Source organism: Bufo bufo, chromosome 3 (genome assembly GCF_905171765.1).
Source record: "Bufo bufo chromosome 3, aBufBuf1.1, whole genome shotgun sequence".
In the NCBI taxonomy this organism is placed as follows: Eukaryota; Metazoa; Chordata; class Amphibia; order Anura; family Bufonidae; genus Bufo; species Bufo bufo.
In genome coordinates this window covers 605,698,104-605,720,613 of record NC_053391.1, presented here as the reverse complement: position 1 = coordinate 605,720,613, position 22,510 = coordinate 605,698,104, and the positions used below count along the sequence as shown (strand labels likewise).

Below are 22,510 nucleotides of genomic sequence, written 5' to 3'. Positions count from 1 at the left end.
TTGCAGGAGCGCACGGCATTATCATGATTTATAATGCTATGTGCCTCTGCTTGACCTTATTTCTACAGAATCCAAGAGACATAAAGCTGTCAGTATGATTCAGTATAAATAAGGTCAAGCAGAGGCACATAGTATTATAAATCATGATAATGCCGTGCGCTCCTGCAAGTCCAGAGCGGAGGATCACACTCACACACGGAGCGTGATTCCCGCAATGGACTCGCTCGTGTGAAACAGCCCTAAGTGATGGAAATAACTGATCAAATAACTGAAGTGTGAACTCTGCCTAAATAATGCATGTGGCAAAAAGGAACTTTATTTAATTGGGGCCCTTTCACACAGGCAGATTTCTGCCCCTTATCGAGCGTCAGTTAAGGATCGGCACTCGTTAACTGCTGTTAACATGTGGCAATCAATGGGAATAGGAGGACAAATGATCTGTAATGTGATCGTTCTTTCCCGTACTGTTTTCATTTGCTGGCAGCTTACAGTTTACACAGGGTAATGTTTGACCAACCAATGATGATTGTTCGTGCTGGATAAAGGATGCGATCACCTGACAATTGTGGGTTTGCCTATTTGTTGGGTGAATAGCAGCATGTTTAGGCTGCTCGTACATGATGCAGCTCCGGCAGTGGGATCCACATATGGCTCACCGCTAATTGCTAGGCTGCACGTGTACTTGCCGGGCCATACATAATATCTGAAACGAGTAGCATGTACTGGTGCCAGCTGACAATTATAGGAGCGGCCCGGCAGTTAGCAATGAACCGAATGCAGATCGTCCACGGCAGCCTTAGGGTGGGTTCACATCACATTTTATGCCTCCGTTTGACGTATATGTTAGAAATAATAATAATATTTATTTATATAGCGCCACCATATTCCTCAGCGCTTTACAAATTCAGAGGGTTCATGTACAAAACAAAACTAACTGGCTAATATGCAACTGAAACACTAGGAGTCAGGGCCCTGTTCGCAAGAGCTTACAATCTATAAGGAATGGGGGGTGACACATAAGGTAATTGATTGTAATAAGTAGGATTTGAACTGAAAAAGTGGTGCCGGCCGATCTGCTTCAGGTTTGGGACTGTTAGAGGATCGAGTTCAGGGCAGAGGGGTTGATGGGGGAGAGGTTTAGTCTGGGAAAAGTTATTTTAGGTAGCTTGATAAGCCTGCCTGAAAAGATGTGTTTTCAAGGCACGTTTGAAGGTGGAGAAGTTGTGAATTGACCTAATATTCCGGGATAAAGTATTCCAGAGAGTAGGTGCAGCTCGAGAAAAGTCTTGAAGACGGAAGTGAGAGGTACGAATTATGGAGGATGTTAATCTTAGTTCACTAACAGAATGGAGAGCACGAGTAGAGTGGTAGACGGAAATGAGGGAGGAGATGTATGGAGGTGCAGCACTTTGAAGAGCTTAATGGGTGAGAAGTTTGAACTGTATTCTGTGGTGGATGGGCAACCAGTGAAGTGACTGGCACAGACTAGTAGCATCAGTGTAGCGGGTGAATAGGTAGATGAGCCTGGCTGCAGCATTTAGGACAGACTGAAGGGGGGAGAGTTTAGTGAGAGGGAGACCGATTAGTAATGCGTTGCAGTAGTCAAGACGAGAATGAAACAAGAGTTTTTGCCGTTTCCACCGCACACCACGTTCTTGTATTCTGCAGAGTCCGGTAAAATAACGTATACATTTTTTTACAATTTAAAAAAAGTATACGTTTTGTTTTTACAATAGAACTCTATGGTGAACGGATGCCACTGCATGGCATCAGTCTGAGGCATCATTTTAACGTATACGTTTTTTGTATACATTAAAAAACGTGACGTGAACCCAGCCTTACATGGGACAATGATCGGGACAGACATTATTTGTTCCCAATTATTGGTTTGTGTGAAAGACCTCTATCTCGGGACAGTTTGCCACAGAATAAACATTCCCATTGCCTGCAATAGAGACCAACGTAAAATATACACTTCCCCTTACAAACGGCATCCCTTCCAACACTTTCACCATTTATGAAGCGAGCGAGGTGGAAATAAGCACCGTTTCATTTCCAGATTTCTGGTCATCTGTAGGATTAAAGTATCATGAACGAATTAGTAGGAAATGTAATATTAGCTTTTCATGCATTATTTAGCAGTAGGAGCTTTCCATTTCTAATAGAGCTGTAAAATGAGAAAATATCTACAATTTCTGTAGACATATTATTATTTTAAGACAGAATGCTTATACAGTCCATTGGTAGAATCCAGGCTGCCATAATTGGAAGCCTGAATTTGGGCAACACGTCTGAAGGTGTGAAACTGAAATCTCCATAGTGTAACCCCCATCATCAGCACTCTAGTGACAAATAATAACTGTGATGCGTGTAGTCACCTTACAACAACCCCAGCTTGTTCACATTTGGGTACACACTGACTTTCAGTACTATGAAGAAGCATCCCACACAATCATTCCATGATCACTTTAATAATACCATCTACAAAGTTGCGGTCAGTAGGTTGACGTGTTGTAATTTCTATCTGTTCATTTTCCCATATTCTTTCTTCTCAGCTATTATAACACCACGTCTGTGATATTGTGTCTTGGAATCACTGCTCTTGTCTGCCTCACTGTAACCTTGTTCAGTTTCCAAACCAAGGTAAGAGATCATTAGATCACACTAGGTTTCATTATGTGAAATGGAAATCCATGCACCGCCCATAAGTGACCGCCGTTACGACTTTTTATGCCAAGTGTTGTCCGAGAATCCACAGAATAGGTCATCAGTATCTGATCGGTGAGGGTCCGATGCTTGGGACCCCTGCCAATCAGCACCGTGGCTTCCTCACGGCTTATGATCATTGGACAGAGGCTGTGCTTGGTATTGCAGCTCATCCTCATTCACATGAATGAGGCTGGGCTGAGCCTAGGCCATGTGAACGATGAACGTGACATCACAGCCCTAGGAAGAGGCAACGGTGCATCAAACAGCTGATGAGTGGGGATGCCAAGAGTCAGACCCCCACCGATGACATACCGATGACCTATCCTAAGGATAAGGATAGGTCATCAACTATCCTAAGGTTAAGGATAGGTCATCAGTATTAAGCACCAAGACAACCCCTAAGGGGACAAGTGATCGCTGTAGTGATCTGTCTATGATCAGGCAATTGTCAAGAACATTTTGCTCATTCCCATAAAATCGGTCCCCTGCTAAATCATCCCACGTAAAAGGACAGCACTATAGACCACAACATATCTACTTCTTCCTGTCTGTGTGACTATAAACCATTAACAACAGCAGCAGAGGAATCAGCAGTAAAAGCTTGAATTAATGTATCATTACAAGTTGTTTCCATCCATTGTAGATAGGACTACTACAAATGCTCTACACCCATATCACTGACTGATATCTCATATCTTCCATCTCACAGGTTGACTTCACTTCTTATCATGGTGTCCTCTTTACACTGGTCATGGTACTTCTATTCAGTGGACTTTTCCTTGTCATCCTAATTCCATTCCAATATGTAAGTAACCATCCCTTTCACAGTTTTTATGTATGATTAATATATCTGTGTATTTCTTGAATCCTTATTCAGCTGTACTTCCTTGATTTATCAGTAATTTCCTTCATTCTTCATAGTCTACAAAATATTACGGTAATTACTGAATGTCTTTCCAGGTACCATGGCTTCACGTGGTCTATGCTGTTCTTGGGGCTATAGTGTTTACCATGGTAAGTGTGAATAAGTACAGTATCATATGCTGTTATCTACTGTTATAACTTTGGCGGATCCTCCGCCAGTTCTAAATATAAGACAGCTTCAGAGCTGTATTACATTCAGACCTTTTTCTATGCCTGAAACAGGCTTAGAAAATGGTAAATGTCGGCCTGTCCCCTTTCCCGCCCATGCCACACTCACTTTTTTAGACCTGCTGTGAGTGGGGAAAGGTCTCAGATTGTGCAAGAATAGTGACAGGTCCTCCTTAACTATAGGAAGTAACCGATAAAGAGGGACAGGCTTGCAATGGCCCACTGGGAAACCGGTAAATCGACCGGTTGGCCCCTGGGTCCAGAGGCATATTTCTGCTCTGCACTTAGAAGGACCTTTAGTGACATCATAATCACATGATAAAGGTCCATGCACAAGAGGCGGATGGATACAGTGTAGGAAAAAACGTATTTGGAGGAAAAACATATTTAGTCTTGATGCAACTCTAATAAAAAATAAAAAAAAGTCATAAATATATGAAGATTTACTTTTTTCCCCATCCCCCTCCAAAAAATTTAATATTAGTAATCTACATGTTCCCCCAACATGTTCCCCAAATGTTGCTAGTAAAAACTACAACTTAAGCTGAAAAAAAAACTAATTTGGTTTCACTGACAGAAAAACAATAAAGCTATGGTTCTTGGAATGCAGCAACATAAAACATGCTTTCATTGTATAAAAGCAGTCAACTATGATGCAAACTATACACATTTAGTATTGCTGCAATTGAAATAACCTGTATAACAAAAGTTATGTAATTTACACTGTACAATGCATGCCATTAAAAATAAATTACAGATTTCATATTTTCCTATTCCCCTCGCCAAAAGATGAATAAAAGCTTTACATCGGTGGCCGGTGCCACTGCCATCCTTCTTCCCTTGGTGGGCATGGGCATTGCTCCACTCACCACACTGCTGCCTCTGCCTTTCCGGCGTTCCAGACCCGCTGTCCCTCTTCTGCCCTCCAGCAGCACGCCTGGCCACCAGGATCCCATGTTCAGTTTTCTGCTGCAGGCTGTGGCCTACGCTTGCCAACGAGGCCTCTCCTGTCTGCCCTTAGGGCACATTCTTCTCGGCTCTTAAAGGCCAGTGTGCTCACCCTACTACTTATCCAGCCTATGCAAGTGAATGGGGCTGAGCTGCGATACCAAGCACAGCCACTATACAATGTATGGCGCTGTGCTTGGTGAGCAGGGAGAAGGTCGCGTCACTGATCGATGGGGGTTCTGGTTGTCAGACCCCAACAATCAGGTACTGATGACCTATTCAGAGGATAGGTCATCAGTTAAAAAATACTGGAAAACCCTTTTAAGGTACCTTCCCCTGGGGGAGAGTTCCTAAGCAATAGATGAATCTAGCTTGCTAGTTCCTGCAAAGGTGTGCTTTTTCATTTGTCTGCCCATATATCGACCTCTTCCTGACTCTTGATTCTGATCCTCCACTGCCTGACCCAAACTGTGCCTGATTATCTTATTGACACTAAGATGCCTGCCCTGACCTTCAGACAGTTTTTCGGATTTGCATGTACTCTGCCTGCCCTGACTTCGTCCTGTTTCTGACTACAAGTTTTGCCTGATGCCTTGGTGCTCCACACTGGTGTCTGTGACCCTCCCTGGGTCAGCTGTCAATCACATCGAGACTTTTTTAGGACGTAGAGGTCTGGTCCCTATATAGGGATTGAAAAGGGTGAAAACCAGGGCACTGCCAGGATAATACTCTCCATGTTTAGCCTGAAGTCAACTGAAAAAATTCCCCCCTATATGGCTATGTGAAAATAAAAAAAAATATGGTTCTTGGAATGCTGAAACTAAAGAACTTTTAAAAATCTCGGCATCCTGAAGAGCTAAAAATGTGCAGGAAATACTTGTGTTTAACTTAACGGGGTATTCCAGTAAGTTATCCCCTATCCACTAGATAACAGATAACTATTAGAATTGTAGGAGTTCGATGGGTGGGGCACACAGAAGCCCTTTTCTTGTGATGACTGAGGTCCCAGCAGTCAGACCTCCACCAATCTAACACTTACCCTCTATCCAGTGGATGAAGGATAACTTGTTGTAACCAGTAATACCTAGTAATACTATAATCTTCCCTAATACATGGGTAATACTGCAGATAAGGACCCTATTCTTGATTTCCTACTGCCTTCCGTTTCCCCGCTGTCATCACTCAAAGCTGCGCTGAAATACACCGTCAGGACTGCTGCGCTTACATAATGAAGAGGACTCCTGGGCGCATGCACAGCAGTCCTGACAATGTATTTCAGCACAGCTTTAAAACCTGACAGTGGAAAAGAGGACACAATAGGAAAATAACACGTAGTGATCTGGACTCCTTATCAGCAGTACTACTCATGTATAAAGGCAGATAATAGTCCAAGATGATGGTGCAGATTCCCTTTAAACGTCTGACCTGCTGGGCTAAAAAACACTAATCTGCATTCACAGCCTCCTCCCTCTGACTTCCAGGTAGATACCGTCAGCAAAGCTGAGGTGGTTTATTCACAAAAGAGTGTATGGCAAATGTCTTCTAGACAGTAATGTAGACTTATAATTTCATGGCACTCTTTTATGGACTATGACTGAAAAGATCTCTCTTTTAGAGAGGAACATGTTCAAAAATATTTCTGGTCTAGCTTCTCTAACCCTCAGCCATCAGCTATTATTGTGAGAGGAAGCCAAGTCTGGCCATACATTTCTCCTGCAGGAGACATGTCATATTACATGCTGGCCAGGTCCACCAGAGCAAGTGCTGCTGTTTGCCAGAGGATTCGTGTTCTGAGTTATAGAGGAGGGACCCAAGTGGAGGGGCCCCCTTCTACGATGTTCATACCCTAACATTGTATAGAGATAGTCACTGTCACCCCGTATTGTGATATTGTTTTTTTTTTTTCTTTCATGTAGATAATTATATGTTAAATCTTTTCTGAGCACTGATTGTAAAGCTTCTCTTCCTGTCCACAGTTTCTTGCATTTGACACTCAGATGTTGATGGGAAGCCGACGTTACACGCTCAGTCCTGAGGAGTACATTTTTGGAGCGCTGAACATCTACTTGGACATCATCTACATCTTTTCATTCCTCCTTCAGTTGTTTGGCACAACCCATGACTGAAGACTTGCTTAAAATAAAGAACCTCTCTTAACACGTGCCTGCTAAGAACTCATTCATTCTGCCTAGCAAAACAACATGGCACTCCACACCGAGATAGATCTACACTATAACATACAAGCATATACTTAAATGTAACCTAAATGCAATCATCAGCCAGGCACATGTTTGTTGAAGATCTGACTCTTACCAAGACTGGGGTTACACCTTGACTTTTTGCAGCACTTTTGATTGACAACTGCAATGCACACGATTGCATACAAGTTGATTTACTGTTTTGGACTACAGCTGTCACTTCATAATTAAAGAGGTTCTCCAGAGGACCTTTCATCCGGCTAGCTCTAGTCTGATTATTATCCTACATTATAGGGCGGCCCCCACTGATGCCATGGCACTTTTTTTTTTTTTTTTCTAAAGAACCCCCCGTTCGTCCGCTGTTGGCCCCGTATATTTCGGTGCCTTATATTATAATGAGGCAACTTGTATTTTCCCTGGGAGTGGTTATCTTCTTACTGGCTGTGAGCGTATACAATCGGAGCGCCCCGCTCTTAGCCAGGGAGAATGAGCTCAAAGATGTCTACACGGTCAAGTTCTGATGATTCTCGTGAGAACTTGAGCTCATTCTCCCTGGCTAAGAGCGAGGCGCTCTGATTGGATACGCTCACAGCTAGGGAGAGGATAACCACTACCAGGGTAAATAAAAGTCTCCGCCTAGTATAACCGAGAATACAAGTCTCCGCCTAGTATAACCGAGTCAGATTATTATAATATAAGGTGCCAAAATATACGGGACCAACAGCGGATGAAAAAAAGAAAAAAGTGCCATGGCCTCAGTGGGGGCCGCCCTATAAGGTAGGGTAATAATTAGACTAGAGCTAGCCTGATGAAAGGTCCTCTTTAAGAAAAAAATCTGCCTTCCACCCTGTTATGGGAAGAGAGTTCGGTCAGCACTTTACTCTATGTTGGACAGCTGAATCTGCCGTCTATTCTGCTCCTGGATGTGTTCCTGAGTCTTCCTGTTCAGCTGCATATGCAGTATTTGCAGCTGAACAGGAAGACTTGGGAACACATCCGGTGGGGACCTATGGAGAAGAGCCGGCAGCCAGTGTGAGTGCAGCGGAGACTGCGGAATCAGCTGCCCAACAGAGAGGTAAGCGCTGACCAAACTATCTTCGCATAACAGAGCAGAAGGCGGAAAGATTTTTTTAAAAGGCTGAAGAACCCTTTTAATATTAATGAAAAGTGCTCCAAAAAGGCTTGGTGTAGTCTCAGCCTGTTCTTCGTGGTCAAAAGACTCAGTGAAATGCAAAGTCATTGAATTAATTGGAGAGAAGCTATGCAGATATTTTGCTTATCAATAAGCCAGGCAGAAGACTGAAAATGTGCTCTAACATTGAACAAAACTTGACGTTACCGAGAGCAATTTAACTGAATGGCGTTATGTCTTCAAGCAGTTGCTGCTGTACAGTTACGGGAATTGTACAAGATTAGAAAAATATGGACACAGAAATACAGTAGCATCACTGTTCTCCATGGGTGGTGCACGGAATTTCATCTCAGTCTCCTTTGAAGGGGTTTTCGAGGATTTAAGTATTGATGACCTATCATCAGGGTAGGTCATCAATATCTGATCAGTGGGGGCCCGTCTCCTGGCACCCCTCCGATCCACTGTATGAAAAGGCTGCAGTGCTCAGGTGAGTGCTGCAGCCTCTTAAGAGGTATGTAACATCAAGTCCATCGGTCACATGACCCTTGTTCTCAGGATCGTGGTAGTCCCAGTGGTCAGACCCGCACAGATCAAACAGTTATCCCGTTATCCTGTGAATAGATGAAAACTTAAAAAGTTAGCACAACCCCTTTAAGTAAATGGAGCTGAGCTGCAATAACTAACAGCCTATGGGCAAGAATGGCACTAGTTCTGGTAGAAAGAAGCCATGTTTATCTCATGCAATCCTTTGAACTGCTATTTTATGTCGCTGTCTATGTTAATACTTAGTAAGTCACGTATTTCTTGTTATCATCACCACTGACCATCACACCAGCACGATAATGTGACATAAGTATTGTGCATGATATTTATTTTTGTATCCCATCTGAGCTGTAGTTACAGTAAAATACTAGCTGACATGCAGATTGATATAATAAAGACTTATATTCTTCTGAGTTTTGTATTGTGTCTTTCTTTAAAAATTTGTGACAATGAATAATCAACCCCAATAGTAGTCAAGATTCTGTTAGGCACAGAGCAGGGCTGTGACGTTGGAGTTGGAGCTGGTTTTGGGTGGAGTCGGAGTTGGTAGAAATATATTGGCTCTGACTCCAGCTTCAAAAAATATTTGCTATTAATATTGTGTCATTATTTTATTAACTTTCCTATAAATTTAGAAATGGTAATCATAAATATTTAAGTCCTATCAATCCATGGCTCTTGTTTATAAAAAACAGTGATACGCAGGATGTTCTAGTGGTGATAGGTAATCAGTTCTCACCTTTCCTGTGTTCTCTCCTGTCCTTATACTATGAACAGTGATAAGCAGGATGTTCTAGTGGTGACAGATAATCAGTTCTCACCTCTCCTGTGTTTTCTGCTGTCCTTATACTATGAACAGTGATAAGCAGGATGTTCTAGTGGTGACAGATAATCAGTTCTCACCTTTCCTGTGTTTTCTGCAGTCCTTATACTATGAACCGTGATAAGCAGGGTGTTCTAGTGATGATAGATAATCAGTTCTCACCTCTCCTGTGTTCTCTGCTATCCTTATACTATGAACAGTGATAAGCAGGGTGTTCTAGTGATGACAGATAATCAGTTCTCACCTCTCCTGTGTTCTCTCCTGTCCTTATACTATGAACAGTGATAAGCAGGATGTTCTAGTGGTGATAGGTAATCAGTTCTCACCTCTCCTGTGTTCTCTGCTGTCCTTATACTATGAACTGTGATAAGCAGGATGTTCTAGTGGTGATAAATAATCAGTTCTCACCTCTCCTGTGTTCTCTCCTCTCTTTATACTATGAACAGTGATAAGTAGGATGTTCTAGTGGTGACAGATAATCGGTTCTCACCTCTCCTGTCCTTATATTATAAACAGTGATAAGCAGGATGTTCTAGTGGTGATAGATAATCAGCTATCACCTCTCCTGTCCTTATATTATAAACAGTGATAAGCAGGATGTTCTAGTGGTGATAGATAATCAGCTATCACCTCTCCTGTCCTTATACTATAAACAGTGATAAGAAGGGTGTTCTAGTGGTGATGGATAATCAGTTCTCACCTTTCCTATGTTCTCTCCTGTCCTTTATACTATGAATAGTGATAAGCAGGATGTTCTAGTGATTATAGATAATCATTTTTCTCCTCTCTTGTGTTCTCCCCTGTCCTTATACTATAAACAGTGATAAGCAGGGTTTTCTAGTGGTGATAGATAATCAGCTATCACATCTTCTGTGTTCTCTCCTGTGCCTTTCAGTGAAAATGACAGATGCTGCAGTGGAAAACAATGGACGTTATTATAAACCAATAGGGTCCTTCAGGTGCCACTGGCGGCCATCACATGCCATTTTTTCCTTGTTTCGGCTCAGAACAGAAAAATGGAAACATTTACGGAAATGTGAACGGGCTTAATAAAGCATGTGCTATAGTGTTACAAAATAAAGTACACAAAGATCAACCCATTATTCTGTACTTACCCTACTGGGTAAGTGTCATTGGTCAAGTGACAGCAAGCTACGGAAAAGCCGCATGGCAAAAAAACATTTATGTGACTTGTCCGCAACTTGCGACTATTTTAAACAAGTGATTTGGCTCTAATATCCACCATACTGCAAAAAAAATTGTATTGTGGTCTATGCTACCCGTGACCAGAAATAGTGCTGGATTTTCTGAGACTGGATTTGCAGTGGTGGCATGTCACCATCATCAGGTGCATCGTTGTCACCGTATATTAATATGCAAAGGCTGATGCTGGTAATTTTTCTTAATAACGCAGAGTATGGACAGTCAGGTTACTTATCTGGGTAAGATGCTTCCACTTGTTGAAGATGGATCATTTTTTGCCATGATTTCTGTAAATACAGTTAAAATGTTGACGTTTTTCTGCGAAGACAAAAATAGCTGCAAAAAGTGATCAAAAAGTCTCATATAATACTCTTACAGTATGTCAGCCTCTGTCTGATAAACAGCTGGTGTATGTGGGAGGAAAAGATGGCAGCAATGAGGTTGGACTCACACGTAGGTTTTTGCTGGTGTTTTTCTGCACTTTTTTTTCCTAGAATTTTTGCACCTGGAGTTTTTTTCAGTAAAAACACCAGCTCCAGATATCAGCTGAAGGTCTATGGCAGAGATCAGCAACCTTCCGCACTCCAGCTGCTGCAAAACTACAACTTCCAGCATGCACAATTACTTGGCTGTTCTCGTAACTCCCTTAGAAGTGAAAGGAGGATTCTGGGAGTTGTAGTTTCAGAACAGCTGGAGTGCCAGAGGTTGCTGATCAGTGATGGCCAGTTCGCAGTGTTCGCCCGCGAACACATCCGGGCTGCTATCTTGACTCACCCGTCCGGCGATGCACAGGTAAGTCCTTACCTGTGCCTGTGCGCGAGCCGGTCTGAAACAAATGCCGGGGGCCTTCATCGGGCTGTTTACGGAACTGCCTGCTCCCGGTGACCGCATTTGTTTCAGACCGGCTCCCGACACAGGCACAGGTAAGGACTTACCTATGCATCGCCGGACGGGTGAGTCAAGATAGCAGCCCGGATGTGTTCGCGGGCGAACACGGCGAACTGGCCATCACTGTTGCTGCTGATGCCTGGTCAACGGGAAATATGAAACTCAGGACATATATTTTGCTCCTGGAAAGGGATGAGCAAACTTGTGTTTTCAAGTTTGGCGTACATAACTTATGGTCCGTGGTAGCGGAATCCATAATGGAATTCTTAGATAACCCGAACCCAAACCCTGTATGCCGGACTTGAAAACACAAGTTCGCTCATCCCGACTCCTGGAGTTTTGGTCATTAGGTGGCTATTGTTTTTTTTTTTGCTTTTTTCAAAAACTCAGCAATGCTGCAGCTCGTGGAGTTTTTTGACCCTATTTATAAGGGGAAAACACTAGTGATAAGTCACACTGTGTGCAAAAACTACCCAAAAAACGGGGCTAAAAACATAAAACAAAATGCATGTTGTTATCTGGTGTTTTTACCAATGTAAATTTGCGTGTGTACAGACACTATTATCACATAGGCCTTGTAGCCAAATTAAAAGCCATAATTACATTAATTTTTTATGGACACATTCACAGCTATTGCACGGTCTGAAGTCACATGTTGGGAGTAGTAAGATGGCCGCTGACCGGAAGTGTGCAGCCTGCAGCCGTGTTCGGCCGGGAACAAGCACATGGTGAAGATGGAGAATTCCGAGCCTGATAGCCGGCAAGAACCGGGAGCCGCTCAGTATGGAAACTTCCCTAATTATTACAGCTTTCATCCGCCCGAGACCCGTACGAGTCTGTTGCCCCGGGGGCAGCTGCTGGAGCTGCTGCAGAGACATGGCGGGGTGGAGGGGGCGCTGCTGGCGCTGGATGTCGGGTGTAACACAGGGGTGAGTGTGCTGACAGCCTGCAGGGTAGTCTGCAATTAGGGAACTCGTCACTGTCACTGGGGCAACATTAGCCATAGCGAGGAACTTCTGCGGAGTGCAGCTCTGGAGGACACAGTGCAGCTCTACTGTCTGGTTGTACTTGCACATTTATCTATTAGCGGTCTAGTAATCCACCAAGGCAGAGTATGTGGGCACATTAGGCTAAGCTCCCGTGTAGCAGGTAGGGAACACCTCATCTGCAGCAATTTACAATACAAGTGGAGGGAGTTTTCACAGCGTCATCCACACAATGCGGAATTTCACAGTAGCTTTCACCCTTGGTGATGCAGAAGGCGGAGGTAAATCCAGGTGCAACAAAGCTGAATTGGTGGCGGGAATTATCTGGCACTTATTTTACTCAACATATTTTTCGAACTATAAGGCCTCTTTCACACTTGCGTTGTCCGGATCCGGCGTGTACTCCACTTGCCGGAATTACACGCCGGATCCGGAAAAACGCAAGTGTACTGAAAGCATTTGAAGACGGAACCGTCTTCCAAATGCTTTCAGTGTTACTATGGCACCCAGGACGCTATTAAAGTCCTGGTTGCCATAGTGGGAGCGGGGGAGCAGTATACTTACAGTCCGTGCGGCTCCCCGGGCGCTCCAGAGTGACGTCAGAGCGCCCCATGCGCATGGATGACGTGATCCATGTGATCACATGATCCATGCGCTTGGGGCGCCCTGACGTCACTCTGGAGCGCCCGGGGAGCCGCACGGACTGTAAGTATACTGCTCCCCACTACACTTTACCATGGCTGCCAGGACTTTAGCGTCCCGGCAGCCATGGTAACCACTCTGAAAAAGCTAAATGTCGGCTCCGGCAATGCGCCGAAACGACGTTTAGCTTAAGGCCGGATCCGGATCAATGCCTTTCAATGGGCATTAATTCCGGATCCGGCCTTGCGGCAAGTGTTCCGGATTTTTGGCCGGAGCAAAAAGCGCAGCATGCTGCGGTATTTTCTCCGGCCAAAAAACGTTCCGTTCCGGAACTGAATACATCCTGATGCATCCTGAACGGATTTCTCTCCATTCAGAATGCATTAGGATAATCCTGATCAGGATTCTTCCGGCATAGAGCCCCGACGACGGAACTCTATGCCGGAACACAACAACGCAAGTGTGAAAGAGCCCTAAGAGAAGGGAAATAAGAAAATAATTTTTTTTTCATCAGACCTCAGATTAGACCCCCAATCCTCATCATACACCATTCTTCATCACACCTCAGATCAGACCCCCAATCCTCATCAGACGCCATTCTTCATCACACCTCAGATCAGACCCCCAATCCTCATCAGACGCCATTCTTCATCACACCTCAGATCAGACCCCCAATCCTCATCATACTATTCACACCTCAGATCAGACCCCCAATCCTCATCAGACACCATTCTTCATCACACCTCAGATCAGACCCCCGATCCTCATCAGACACCATTCTTCATCACACCTCAGATCAGACCCCCAATCCTCATCAGACACCATTCTTCATCACACCTCAGATCAGACCCCCGATCCTCATCAGACACCATTCTTCATCACACCTCAGATCAGACCCCCGATCCTCATCAGACACCATTCTTCATCACACCTCAGATCAGACCCCCAATCCTCATCAGACACCATTCTTCATCACACCTCAGATCAGACCCCCAATCCTCATCATACTATTCTTCACACCTCAGATCAGACCCCCGATCCTCATCAGACACCATTCTTCATCACACCTCAGATCAGACCCCCGATCCTCATCAGACACCATTCTTCATCACACCTCAGATCAGACCCCCGATCCTCATCAGACACCATTCTTCATCACACCTCAGATCAGACCCCCAATCCTCATCATACTATTCTTCACACCTCAGATCAGACCCCCAATCCTCATCAGACACCATTCTTCATCACACCTCAGATCAGACCCCCAATCCTCATCAGACACCATTCTTCATCACACCTCAGATCAGACCCCCAATCCTCATCATACTATTCTTCACACCTCAGATCAGACCCCCAATCCTCATCAGACACCATTCTTCATCACACCTCAGATCAGACCCCCAATCCTCATCAGACACCATTCTTCATCACACCTCAGATCAGACCCCCAATCCTCATCAGACACCATTCTTCATCACACCTCAGATGAGATCCCCAAGCTCCACCAGCCTTATATCAGACTCCCATCAGACCTCAAATTAGACATTTAAAAAAAAAAAATAAACTTACCTTGCTTGCCCTAGACGACTGCGCTCTCCAGATCCAGGACTCACTGTGTCCTGACGCTGTGTGCAGTCAGGACACAGTGCAGAGCGACGCCTGAAAGACGACCAGGGAGGCTGAGTACAGCCGTGCAGCATTCCCCACACCTCTTGCATACTAATGACCGCTTCCATAATGGAAGCGGTCATTAGCATTTGGACTGAAAGATGCAGTCATTTTACTCACTTTTGGGGGAAAAGTGAGTCTTAGGCCTCTTTCACACTACCGTTTTTTTTTTTCCGTTTTGCGGGCCGTTTTTTGCTTTCCGTATACGGAACCATTCATTTCAATGGGTCCGCAAAAAAAACGGAATGTACTCCGTATGCATTCCGTTTCCGTATTTCAGTTTTTCCGTTCCGTTGAAAGGTAGAACATGTCCTATTATTGCCCGCAAATCACGTTCCATGGGTCCGCAAAAAAAAAAACGGAACACATACAGAAATGCATCCGTATGTCTTCCGTATCCGTTCCGTTTTTGCGGAACCATCTATTGAAAATTTTATGCCCAGCCCAATTTTTTCTATGTAATTACTGTATACTGTATATGCCATACGGAAACAAAAAACGGAACAGATTCGTGAAAAACGGACCGCAAAACACTGAAATAGCTGACGTACCGGGGCTCTCCATGGGGCTGCCAGGAACCCCGGTGACGTCACCGGCACTGATGGGTGGGATTTAGCTCTGCCCTAGCCAGTGAAACGGCTAGGGCAGAGCTAAAGCCCGCCCCTCATAGCCGGTGACATTGCCGAACACACTGCCGGGCGGAAGTTACCGCCCGGCAGTGTGTTATTGAAAACAAAAGAGCCCGTGCCCTGCGCGAATTAGCGCAGGGCAAGGGAGCACATCGGAGCATGAGATGCTCCGATGCTAGCCTCAGGGGGGCTGTCTGGGTGAAAATAAGGGTATGTCCGGGTTCAGCTCTGAACCCGGACAACCCCTTTAACTGTTATGTGAGTTCCAAAAAAGTGAGCGCTTGGCTATTTTCGGAAGCCCCATAGCAGTGACTGGAGAGCGAAAGTATGACCATCTCTCCATGTACCGCAATAAAACTGCCGGAAATAGCCAATCCAGTGCTTGGCCATGTTTGGAACTCTTATAGCAGTGAACTTTGGGGGGGCCAATTCTGGAGATAGTGGCTTCCACACGTGGGGCCCGCACCTCTCTAACATTGATACCTTATCCTAGAAATATGCTGTCAATATCAGAAATAGGAATACCCCTTTAAGGCCCCCATACACATTGGTGTATTGTTGACTGAACCCGCCAAGAACAGCAGGTTTGGTCAACATTCCTATGTGTGCGGGGAGCTCCCGATGTATGATTTACTAACGACAACTCTCTCCAGGTTCTCTAGTGATTCCCACCATGCTGTTGGCTGTTTTGTTTTGCAGGAACTGAGTGTTGCTCTATATGACCATCTCATGCAACCAGAAGGTTGTCCAGAAGCTCTGACAAGCATCCACTTCATGTGCTGTGACATTGACCCTGATCTGATCAGTAGAGCTCAGACGGCCAACCCTCGCCCTGATGCCATCATGTTTTCTGCTCTGGACATCATTGACGCCTCATCCCTGGGGGCCTTGTACGGTTTCTTGGACAGATTTGGCCGCTCCTCCTTTCATATTGGATTCTGTATGTCCATAACCATGTGGATCCACTTAAATCACGGTGACCACGGACTAGTAGAATTTCTGAATCGGCTGAAGACCTTGTGTGACTTTTTACTGATCGAGCCTCAGCCGTGGAAGTGTTATCGCTCAGCGGCCCGCCGTCTGCGCAAGTTGGGCAGACATGACTTTGATCACTTCCATACTTTGTCCATCCGTGGGGACATGGCAAAGGAAATTACTAAGATTATGACCAAAGATGGCAGCTCCCAGCTCATTCATCGGTTTGGGAAAACAAGCTGGGATAGAAGTCTTTTGCTTTTTAAAAGCAGATGATCCACAAACCGGTCTGTCTAGTATCTTATGTTGTGGGCGATGATGTATCAGTAACATGGTAGTCCTATTCAGACTAGGCCATCTTTTAGATTCCCTGACCTTTTAAAGGGGCACACGGTTTCCGAACTAGTGTGTTTTTCTTGGCTAGTTGGCACAAAGGGATGGGATCCTGTGGCTAGCGGACTGCCAGATGTCCATGACGTGGTATACTTCTGGATAATCTGAGAATGTGGATACCCTGGTTCGTGTACATTGCTCCCACTCTTCCTAAGCGGAAGCACTCACATTGCACCACTTAGGTTATTTCTCTAGTTTCAAGGGAATTAGTGGCAAGACTACTAAACTACTTTTTTTAAATTTTATTTTTGCTTAGGTTTTTATATTAAACTGGCCAAAATAATTTCAGAAATTACTGGCGTGTCAGTCACTTTTTAGCCATTTCTCTTGCCAGGGCCATCACCTATCTCGTCAACATTAGTCCTCATGCACATGGCCACATTTGCGAATCTGTGTCTGATACAGATTTTTTTATTTTTTCTTCCATTTCTAAAAAATAAACGGACAGTGTCGCTCTGTCCGCATCTGTGTGCGGTTCCCAGATTATTGAACGTGTCCTGTTCTTGTCTGTTTTGTGGACAAGAGTAGCCATTTCTATTGCGGAATGCACACAGACGGTACCTGTATTTTGCGGACGCAGTTGTCTTTGAGGCCTTACAGTTATAAGTAAAAGGCAGATAACTCAGGATGACACAAGTGACAATAGTTGACGGTCATAGCTCTCCTCCTTCCCCTCCCTCCCAGCACATGACACAGATCATGTCCACAGCAATCTCGCATAGAAGCATGGTTAGGGTATGTTCACACAGTGGAAAACACACATCAGAAAAATCATGTATTTTCACTGGAATCCACGGCAGAATTCCAGAGCTGACCCTCGCATTACTGCCACAGATTTGTAGTTTGAATGCCGTGGATCCGACCACTAGTTAGTACCATTCAGTAGAGCTAATTAGACTGGGGACGCTTGTCCCTTCTTGATGTGGCTTTGAGATCCACAGGGACAAAATCACCGTCCATATGAAAGGTTGGGTGGATTCCCATTGAGTAGCATGGGGAGGCAGACGGGGCACGGCTCAAGAAATACATGCTGAAATCTGCCACATGAGCATGCCCTTAAAGGGGTTGTCCGCTTTTTACTACCGATGACCTATTCTCAAGATAGGTCCTTAACATCCGATAGGTGGGGTCTGACTCCCAGCATCCCCGCTGATCAGCTTTTTTAAGAGAAGGCAACGCTCATACGAGTGCCGCCTTCCCAGCAATTGCAGTGGTGAGCAGGTAAACAGAGAAGGCGGCACTTGTATGAGCGCTTCCTTCTCTTCAAACAGCAGATTCGCGGGGGGTGCCGGGAGTCAGACCTCTGCTGATCTGATATTGAAGACCTATCCTGAGGATAGGTCATCAATAGTAAAAAGCGGACAACCCCTTTAAGTGGCGTCTGTAAGTTCCCTGCAGATGCTGATGTAGCAGCTCAGGGAAGGGTACTTTCACACTAGTGTCGTCAGGACTGCCTGCCAGATCTGGAAATCCGTATGCAAACGGATATCTTTTTTTATCCGGATCTGTTAGACTTATGCATTGAAATGCCGGATCCGTCTTTCCGGTATCATCATCCGGAATAACGGATCCGGTATTAAATATTTTCAAAGCTAGAAAGAACTGCGCATGCACAGAGCGGAAAACCGGATCCGGCGATGCGGCAACTTCCGGAACACATTTGGTACCAGATCCGGCAATAATATATTTCAATGGAAATTAATGCCGAATCCGGTGGTAGTTGTTCTGGGATTTTGACTGGAAAAAATACTGCAGCAAGCTGCAGTATTTTGTCAGGTCCAATACCATACAAGGGACGGAACGGAAGACATCCTGGTGCATACTGAACGGATTGCTTTCCATTCAGAATGCATTGGGACAAAACTGATGCGTTTTTTTTCCAGTATTAAGACCCTTTACCGGATTTCAATGCCGTAAAAGAATAACGCTAGTGTGAAAGTACCCTAAGTTGGCTGTCCCTTTGTAAAGTAAATAGTATAAAACTATACAGTTGCAAAGTAAAAACAAAAGGATGATTTATTGTTTAATTACAAAAAAAAACTAAAGATGCCTTCCCTTAAACCGTTTTTTGCACTGTGCCATAATAGTCCGATGTGGATGTTGTGTAGTTTGTGCACTACCCCATACTGTTACAACACTGTCTCCAGGGCTGTGCCCAGTACCATCCACATCGGATGTTATGGCCGCTGGGGCCTAACAATGACTACTTTGTACTGGAGCCTATTAGGCTTGCCTAAGGTAGGACCTAATAGGCTGTCTGTTATAGAAAACTAAAACTGACAGGCATATTACACTTCAGTATAGGAATATTGCAGTGTAGTAGCTAAGTGATCAAACTGTCACAGGGTTAAGAGTCCTAGTAAGACTAAGCAAAAAATCCTGAGGATAGGTATCAATATCTGCAGCCTGGAGAACACCTATAAGAGGTATGTTCCAATATGTTTGTCCATATAGTGTATAGCTCTTATTAGAAACAAATTGTCCCCCAGACCAGCCCAGTATCCTCCTGACGTCACTGTTTTCTGTGCCTGAAGTCCTGCGCTGGTGCAAGCACAGTCCATTCATTGATACCACTGCCCATAGTCGGACACATGCTGGACCGGCAGTGATGTGCGATATTAATCTTTCATTGGTTTCCACTTTTCAGTTTATTATCCTGCAGATGCTGCATCTATGGCAAAAAGTCATAGATGCAGACGAGAAACTAACCTAATCTGTGAAGCATTATCCCTGTATATGCCCGGTCCATAGTAAATAAAGGAATGCTAAAATAAAGGTGTCTTCTTTATGTGACCATCTTAATGTGTTCTGCGTAGCAGAAGTGTATATCTACAATTATATTCTATATACAGTTGCAAGAAAAAGTATGTGAACCCTTTGGAATGATATGGATTTCTGAACAAATTGGTCATAAAATGTGATCTGATCTTCATCTAAGTCACAACAATAGACAATCACAGTCTGCTTAAACTAATAACACACAAAGAATTAAATGGTACCTTGTTTTTATTGAACACACCATGTAAACATTCACTGTGCAGGTGGAAAAAGTATGTGAACCCTTGGATTTAATAACTGGTTGAACCTCCTTTGGCAGCAATAACTTCAACCAAACGTTTCCTGTAGATGCAGATCAGACGTGCACAACGGTCAGGAGTAATTCTTGACCATTCCTCTTTACAGAACTGTTTCAGTTCAGCAATATTCTTGGGATGTCTGGTGTGAATCGCTTTCTTGAGGTCATGCCACAGCATCTCAATCGGGTTGAGGTCAGGACTCTGACTGGGCCACTCCAGAAGGCGTATTTTCTTCTGTTTAAGCCATTCTGTTGTTGATTTACTTCTATGCTTTGGGTCATTGTCCTGTTGCAACACCCATCTTCTGTTGAGCTTCAGCTGGTGGACAGATGGCCTTAAGTTCTCCTGCAAAATGTCTTGATAAACTTGGGAATTAATTTTTCCTTCAATGATGGCAATCCATCCAGGCCCTGACGCAGCAAATCAGCCCCAAACCATGATTCCCCCACCACCATACTTCACAGTTGGGATGAGGTTTTGATGTTGGTGTGCTGTGCCTCTTTTTCTCCACACATAGTGTTGTGTGTTTCTTCCAAACAACTCAACTTTGGTTTTATCTGTCCATAGAATATTTTGCCAGTACTGCTGTGGAACATCCAGGTGCTCTTGTGCAAACTGTAAACGTGCAGCAATGTTCTTTTTTGGACAGCAGTGGCTTCCTCTGTGGTATCCTCCCGTAAAATCCATTCTTGTTTAGTGTTTTACGTATTGTAGATTCGCTTACAGGGATATTAGCATATGCCAGAGACCTTTGTAAGTCTTTAGCTGACACTCTAGGATTCTTCTTCACCTCATTGAGCAGTCTGCGCTGTGCTCTTGCAGTCATCTTTACAGGACGGCCACTCCTAGGGAGAGTAGCAGCAGTGCTGAACTTTCTCCATTTATAGACAATTTGTCTTACCGTGGACTGATGAACAGCAAGGCTTTTGAAGATACCTTTATAACCCTTTCTAGCTTTATGCAAGTCAACAATTCTTAATCGTAGGTCTTCTGAGAGCTCTTTTGTGCGAGGCATCATTCACATCAGGCAATGCTTCTTGTGAAAAGCAAACCCAGAACTGGTGTGTGTTTTTTTAATATGGCAGGGCAGCTGTAACCAACACCTCTTATCTCATCTCATTGATTGGACTCCGGTTGGCTGACACCTCACTCCAATTAGCTCTTGGAGATGTCATTAGTCTAGGGGTTCACATACTTTTTCCACCTGCACTGTGAATGTTTACATGGTGTTCTCAATAAAAACATAGTAACATTTAATTATTTGTGTGTTATTAGTTTAAGCAGACTCTGATTGTCTATTGTTGTGACTTAGATGAAGATCAGATCACATTTTATGACCAATTTGTGCAGAAATCCATATCATTCCAAAGGGTTCACAAACTTTTTCTTGCAGCTGTATATCTTATTTTATAGCATATATGGCTCTGTGTCTCTCTCTTACTCTCTATATATAATGGATATATAGACATATAGAGAGATACCGTATTTTTCGCTTTATAAGACGCACTTTTTCCCCCCCAAAAGTGGGGGGAAAATGGCCGTGCGTCTTATAAAGCGAATACTTCGCTGGCCGCTATGCTGCACAGCGCGGCCAGCGAAGTATCAGTGACAGTGTGGAGGGAGGAGGCGGGGCCCGGTGCAGTGACTCTACTCTAATACACCGGGCCCCGCAACTGTTAAACATTTAATCTGATCTATATCTAATAGTATATGCTCTGTACGGCTCTTACTGTAGTACTGTAAGTATAGCGCAGACCGGCATCTCCATAGGTCATGCGCCACTTGCCGCACCTCCTTCCTCATGCGCCTGTCTGCTCCAGCTCCCTCTGTCATGCGCCGCCTGCCCGTTCATTCATAAAGTGAGATAAGCAGGCAGGCGGCGCATGAGGAGGGAGCTGGGGCAGGCGGCGCATGAGGAAGGAGGTGCGGCAAGCGGCGCATGACCGATGGAGATGCCTGTCTGGCTATACTTACAGTACTACAGTAAGAGCCGTACAGAGCATATACTATTAGATATAGATCAGATTGAATGTTTAACAGTTGCGGGGCCCGGTGTATTAGGGTAGAGTGACTGCACCGGGCCCCGCCATGAGTGTCTTCGCCTCCTCCCTCCACACTGATGCATCTGATGGGGGATCTGTAGATGACACTTATGGGGATCTGTAGATGACACTTATGGGGATCTGTGGATGACACATAAGTGTCATGCACAGATGCCCCCATAACAGTGCGTCATGCACAGATGCCCCCATAACAGTGCGTCATGCACAGATGCCCCCATAACAGTGCGTCATGCACAGATGCCCCCATAACAGTGCGTCATGCACAGATGCCCCCATAACAGTGCGTCATGCACAGATGCCCCCATAACAGTGCGTCATCCACAGACCACCTTTAGTTCAAAATATTTTTTTCTTATTTTCCTCCTCAAAAACCTAGGTGCGTCTTATCATCAGGTGCGTCTTATAAAGCGAAAAATACGGTATATTGAATATACTGTATGTAATACTGTCCCTGATTTCGGCAAAAATGAAAGACAATGCCACTGTATATAGCGCTATTTTGTCTAGCAAAATGCTGGTAACATATAGGGTCATTTATCAA

General features: G+C 44.4%; 2 protein-coding genes across 2 annotated transcripts in view; both read left to right on the top strand.

The window, feature by feature from the left end:
* Positions 1–6,889, top strand: part of FAIM2 (Fas apoptotic inhibitory molecule 2) — a 71,324-nt gene extending 64,435 nt beyond the window's left edge. The window contains exons 9-12 of the mRNA XM_040422423.1: positions 2,556–2,643; positions 3,419–3,514; positions 3,670–3,723; positions 6,726–6,889. Of these exons, the coding sequence (XP_040278357.1) occupies positions 2,556–2,643; positions 3,419–3,514; positions 3,670–3,723; positions 6,726–6,875 (388 nt within the window). The 3' untranslated portion in view covers positions 6,876–6,889. The remainder of the gene's footprint in view (positions 1–2,555; positions 2,644–3,418; positions 3,515–3,669; positions 3,724–6,725) is intronic.
* A 5,348-nt stretch (positions 6,890–12,237) lies between these two features.
* On the top strand, positions 12,238–17,047 carry BCDIN3D (BCDIN3 domain containing RNA methyltransferase). The gene is made up of 2 exons (XM_040425992.1): positions 12,238–12,465; positions 16,161–17,047. The coding sequence occupies exons 1-2, from the start codon at positions 12,262–12,264 to the stop codon at positions 16,710–16,712; spliced, it is 756 nt and encodes a 251-aa protein (XP_040281926.1). The 5' UTR covers positions 12,238–12,261; the 3' UTR covers positions 16,713–17,047.
* The last annotated feature ends 5,463 nt before the right edge of the window (positions 17,048–22,510 follow it).